Here is a 5811-nt window from a genome sequence, read left to right as displayed (position 1 = left end):
GGAGGGGGCTCCATGGAGGGGGGGCGGGGGGAGCTGTCCGGCCAGTGCCTTCTGTGCCCCTCCCCCTAGGGCGACACGATCTATGCCACGGTGGTGCCTGAGATGGAGGAGGGGGAGCTGAAGAAGAGCGTGCACCCCATGGTGCTGGAGTACTTTGAGCATGGAGACCCCCTGGAGGTGGTGGTGAGTCGGAGGGGGTTCCATCTGGGGGGGGAGGGGGGAGCTGTCCGGCCAGTGCCTTCTGTGCCCCTCCCCCTAGGGCGACACGATCTATGCCACGGTGGTGCCTGAGATGGAGGAGGGGGAGCTGAAGAAGAGCGTGCACCCCATGGTGCTGGAGTACTTTGAGCATGGAGACCCCCTGGAGGTGGTGGTGAGTCGGAGGGGGGGGCACGGGGAGGTCACTCCCGGGCAGAGGCCGGTCCCACAGGAAGAGAGGGGGAGGTGAACTCCTGGGCCGCCCCTGGGCAGGGCTGGGTGCCACCGGCCTCTGACAGATCCCGCGTGTCTGGCAGGAGCTGCTTCGGGGCCTGAACCTGGGGGGCCACAAGGCAGCGGTGCCCTCCCTGGCCGTGGCGCTCTCTCTGGAGGGCAAGGCCAGCCACCGGGAGCTGACCTCGCGCCTGCTGTCGGACCTGGTGGGAAAGGTGCTGAGCCCCGCGGACATGGCGGCGGCGTTCGACGGGATGCTGCGTGACCTCCCCGACCTGATTCTCGACACGCCGGAGGCCCCGCAGGTCAGGCTCCAGCCCTGGCGGGAGAGGGGAGGGCAGGGAGCTCGGAGGAGGACACGTGCCCTTTGAACTCCCTCCGTCTGTCTGTCTGCGCAGATGCTGGGCCAGTTCATCGCCCGGGCCGTGGCCGACCACGCCTTGCCACTTGACTTCCTCGAGCGCTACAAGGGGCGTGTCGACTGTGAGCACGCGCGGTGAGAGAGCCGGCCTTCCGCTGGGGGTACCGGGTGGGTGCTCTCTGTGCGGGAGCCCCAGGCGGGAGGGCCGGCAGGGAGATCCCCTCTACTCCCTTCCGAAGGCCTCTCTTCCGCCCTCCCTCCCTGCAGGGCCGCCCTGGATCGCGCCGCTGTCCTCCTGCGGATCAAGCAAGACGTCAACCGCTTGGACAACGTCTGGGGCGTGGGGGGCGGCCAGAGACCTGTCAAGCACCTTATCAAGGAGGTGAGGCGTGGCAGGAGTCCTCTTCCGACCTCGGCATGTGCCCGAGGTGGCTCTGCCCTCTGGCCAGGGGAACGTGGAGGTGGCTCTTTGCACCAGGGAGGGGTCCAGTGAAAACGGAGCAGCTCCTGCCCTCGGGGAGGCCTCTCTGAGCTTCCTCCGGGGACCTTGGGTGCAAGCCTGGGACAGACGGCGGGAGCGCCCACCCTCTTCCCTCCGGTGGCCTCTTTCTCCATCGGGGGTGGGGGTGGGGGGAATGGTCCTGGTCTCTCCTGCTGCAGAGCCTGGGCCTTGCTGTGTCCTTGGAGGGTGCGGCCCAGCCGGGGTGCCTGCTGCACTTCTCCCCCACATAGCGATTGCCACCGAGGATGTCCGGAGGGGTGTCCTTCACTAGGCCAGCAGCCAAGATGGCACAGCAGGCAAGACTGCAGGGGAGGGGGGGGCAATGTCCACGGCTCCTTGGAGTTCTGCAGCCCCCTTGGCCTTACAGAACCACAGGCCATCCCTGGCAGCCGCTGCTCGAAGACAGGCAGTGGGGTGGGGGTGGGGGGCGCTCACCATCTCCAGACACAGCCGATTCCACTGCTGAACGACTCTTGCTGGGGAAAGGGCTTCCTGATATCAGCCGGTACCTTTCTGCCTGTCGTTTCCACCCATTTGCGCGAGTCCTGTCTTCTGCTGTCGAGCACTTCCATGTGTGGGGGGAGAGTAGGGTTTTTTCGCTTACGGATCCAAACAGTGCCAACGTGAAAGGTGTTAAAGGGCTTCTGGGCGTTTCCAAAGGATTCGTGGGTGCCATGTGGCATTTAGGCGGCCGGGACATGAATCAGACTTGTGTTTGTTTCCGGGGAATCAAATGGAGTCCTGTTTTGGAGTCCATGTTGGGGAAGCACAGGAACCTCCCTGGGCCTCATCTGGTGGGCCCATTTCGGTGCCACCTCTCCAAATATTGCCTTCCCGTAGTGACGCAGCCGGGCTGCCTCCCTCTCTCCCCCCCGAAAGAAGCCCTTGGAAAAGGGAGCCCACGAGCCATTGCAACACCCCACAAGAAGACGGGCCTGGGGGTAGCAGAGGAGACCTGTGGTGGAGGTCTGTGGATTTCCAGCTGGGGGGGGGCTCCAGTCTTGGGCAGCCCTGCCTGGCCTTGCTCTTGACCCCCCACCCCCGCTCCCTTCCCCAGGGCTTCCAGCGGGTGTATGATGAGCTTGGAGACATCAGCCTGGATGTTCCTCTGGCGCACAACATCCTGGAGCGCCTGGTGGACCTGTGCTTCGAGGAGGGGGTCATCACCAAGCAGCTGAGGGACGCCTGCCCCGCCCGGTACGCTCCTGCCCCTTGGATGCTCTCCTCCTCCTGGAGTGCTGGGCCAGGGAGCACGCTGGACGAGGTGCGGGACATCCCCGTGCACCTGAACCGGTCCAGAAAGGTTTCATATCCAGGCTGTGGTGATGGTGCTGGAGTCCTCGGGCGAGATGGCGGTTGCCATGATGATGAAGCTGCTGAAGGTGCTGTGGGAGACGGGGCTGGTGACCCTGGACCAGATGAACAGGGTAGGAGCATTGTGTGTGTGTGTGTAGGGGGGGAGTGTGCGCAGGTGCCCGATGATGAAAGAAGCCCTTGGAAAAGGGAGCCCACGAGCCATTGCAACACCCCACAAGAAGACGGGCCTGGGGGTAGCAGAGGAGACCTGTGGTGGAGGTCTGTGGATTTCCAGCTGGGGGGGGCTCCAGTCTTGGGCAGCCCTGCCCAGCCTTGCTCTAGTCTTGACCCCCCCCCCGCTCCCTTCCCCTTCCCCAGGGCTTCCAGCGGGTGTATGATGAGCTTGGAGACATCAGCCTGGATGTTCCTCTGGCGCACAACATCCTGGAGCGCCTGGTGGACCTGTGCTTCGAGGAGGGGGTCATCACCAAGCAGCTGAGGGACGCCTGCCCCGCCCGGTACGCTCCTGCCCCTCGGACACTCTCCTCCTCCTGGAGTGCTGGGCCAGGGAGCACGCTGGACACGGTGCGGGACATCCCCGTGCACCTGAACTGGTCCAGAAAGGTTTCATAGAATCCTATAGGATGTTAGAGTTGGAAGGAACCTTGCAGGTCATCTACTCCAACCCTCTGCACTCTGCCTGAGGACTTCACAGGCTTTTCTGGACAGGCGGAAAATGGTCGTTCCTGCCTACAGATCGGAACCACCTGTCAGATCCCTTCTTACGTTTAGAAGTAACGAAACCCTGCCTGTTCTCATGTGGAGGTCCACTGCTCAGCTGGGCACGGTGGGTGGGTGAGTCCGTGGGTCGAGGGGTGGGCAGAGTTGGATTGGGCAGTGCCAGCAGTCTTCCTGGTGCCGTGGTGTTCCAGCTTCTCTCTCACCTCCCTCCTCCCACTTTTCTTCCTTAGGGGTCGGAAGCGCTTTGTCAGCGAAGGAGATGGTGGACGAGTCAAGCAGTGATTGGTTGCTGGCAGCCCTGACCTCTGGCCCCTCCCAAGCCAGTGATGTATTAATGGCACCTTCCACTCCTATAAACAGATGAAGCTCAGAGAAACTGATGAGAAGGGGAATAAAAAATGCAGTGAGGCAAAAAGAAACAGGAAAACCAGTCTGAAGGCAAATGTATACTTCAGGGTGTCTCCTGGGCTCCCTGGATGTTGGCATTCCACGAAACAGTTCCATCTTGTGGCTGACATGCTAGCAGAATAAATGCTAAATGCAAAATATTCAGACTCAGGAGAATTTGTTTTTAAAAAAACAACAACTCAAAATTAAGTGTGTGTGTGGGGGATAGCAATGCGACAGAGAGAGTCTAGGTTCTTTCCCCACCCCCCACCTGTCTCACCTGAAAGTCAATCTCCCATAACTTACCTAGAGTGTTCTACAAATAGCAATGCTTTAACCTCCTGGCTTAGCAAGGTGGAACTCTCTACTGAGTAACATCTGCGCCCTGCGGGACCTAACGCAATTCCGCAGGGCCTGCAAGGCTAGGGTTGCCAGCCGCCCGGTGGGCATACAAAAATATATATCACTGTGTACAATGTAAATATGTGGAGCTGCAGTGGCTCAAGTGGTTAAGACACTGAACTGCCGGCTGTGGAAGGTCGGTAGTTCAGCAATTCGAGACCCGAGTGTGCCGCATGACGGAGTGACCCTTGCTCATCCCCCTCCCCCCTCCCCACATCTCAGGAAGGAAAACGAGCCCGGGCAAGAGCTGGAACTGGTCCTGGCTTCGTGGTATTCAGAAATCCCCCCCTTCCCCCCCATGCCAGCCATTTGCCCCCCTCTGCTCTCAGGCCCAGAGCTATATCTGATGAGCTGGCCCAGGCCCCGGTGTGGGTGTGGGGCCAACACCCACCCCTTGGCAGCAGCTGGCCCAAGATCGTCCAGTAAAGAACTGGCTGTGGGGGGAGTCCTGGAGCTGCGTGCTTTGGCTTCCAGAAGCGGCTGTGCAGGCGGGGTGGGGGCATCTCAGGGTACAGGGCAATTCGCTGGGGGTGGGGTGGGGTGAGCCAGCCTCTCGCGCCAGGGGGCCGGGGCTCTGGCCAGGCTGCCTGATGTCCTTGCAGGCAAAGGAGGCGTGGCGCCAGCAGCAATAAAAGATATATCCAAAGGGGGGAATGGTTTTATCTTTGCATTTGTCCTCCTTGCATTGGAAACAGTGAGTCATGCAAAACTGCTGGGTGGCACGGATTAGGGTGGAGACGGCTGCGCCCAAGAGCCAGGTCATGCAGCAGCGGGCCCAGGGCCTCGGGAAGTGAAGGCTCCTGCCGTTTCTTGGAGAGCAGACCAGTGGCTACGCACAAGGGCCCCTCCCCGCCCCTCAGGTGCAAGGCACGAGAGGGCGCCACTTTCTGATTGGGAAGGCTGCCTTTGAACGCTGTGTGCTGTTCCGATGTCACCAAGCATACTGCAGAGCTGGAAAATGTACAGGACAGCCAAAGAGCCCTGCATCTCGTCTCACGTGTGCCAGCCGGATCCTCTGGAGGGCCAACAGCAGGGCAGAGAAGTCCGAGGCCACCTTTCCCCTCATGATTCAGGGGCCGACTGCCTCTGAACACGGAGGGGCCCTTCAGTCACCCGGGGAGGTAGCCCTTGATGGACCTACCTTTAAAGCTGCTGATTCCTGTAGCACTCTGGCAGCGAATGCTCCCGCTTAATCTGTCAAGAGGGAGCTGCTTTGAGAAAAGGAGAGAGAGGGGAAGAGATTGGATTTATACCCCATGGCCCTTCACTACCTGAAGGAGTCTCAGAGTGGCTGACAAACTCCTGTTCCCTTCCCCTCCCCACCACAGACAGACACCCTGGGAGGCAGGTGGGGCTGAGGGAGCTCCGACAGAAACGGCTCTTATCCAAGAACAGCGCTTGTCAGAACTATGGCTCGCCCAAGGTCATCCAGCAGCTGCACGTGGAGGAGTGGGGGAATCAAACCCGGCTCTCCCAGATTAGAGTCGGCGGCACTTCAGCCACTACACCAAACTGGCTCTACTGCCCATCCGCTTCCTCGGGTGCCCCCTCGAGCCCCAGCTATTCTCCCCCGCCGCTCGCCCGCCCGGCCGCCCTTCTAAACCTCCGAGCCGCCAAGTTCCCCTCGTTTCCTCCTTGGGAACTCCTGGAGCTCGGCAGGGCGGCGACGCCAGAAAAGAGGGGGGGGCTG

General features: G+C 61.1%; 1 protein-coding gene across 1 annotated transcript in view; it reads left to right on the top strand.

The window, feature by feature from the left end:
* LOC107114279 (programmed cell death protein 4-like) overlaps positions 1-3650 on the top strand; it is a 9412-nt gene extending 5762 nt beyond the window's left edge. The window contains exons 2-10 of the mRNA XM_015415725.1: positions 70-183; positions 260-373; positions 516-737; positions 831-928; positions 1061-1175; positions 2353-2559; positions 2612-2722; positions 2970-3109; positions 3563-3650. Of these exons, the coding sequence (XP_015271211.1) occupies positions 70-183; positions 260-373; positions 516-737; positions 831-928; positions 1061-1175; positions 2353-2559; positions 2612-2722; positions 2970-3109; positions 3563-3614 (1173 nt within the window). The 3' untranslated portion in view covers positions 3615-3650. The remainder of the gene's footprint in view (positions 1-69; positions 184-259; positions 374-515; positions 738-830; positions 929-1060; positions 1176-2352; positions 2560-2611; positions 2723-2969; positions 3110-3562) is intronic.
* The last annotated feature ends 2161 nt before the right edge of the window (positions 3651-5811 follow it).

The sequence above is a fragment of the Gekko japonicus genome, unplaced genomic scaffold (assembly GCF_001447785.1).
Source record: "Gekko japonicus isolate JY-2015 unplaced genomic scaffold, Gekko_japonicus_V1.1 scaffold4958, whole genome shotgun sequence".
Classification (NCBI taxonomy): domain Eukaryota; kingdom Metazoa; phylum Chordata; class Lepidosauria; order Squamata; family Gekkonidae; genus Gekko; species Gekko japonicus.
The sequence above is the reverse complement of the archived record's forward strand: the minus strand, read 5'-3'. Positions and strand labels throughout refer to the sequence as shown.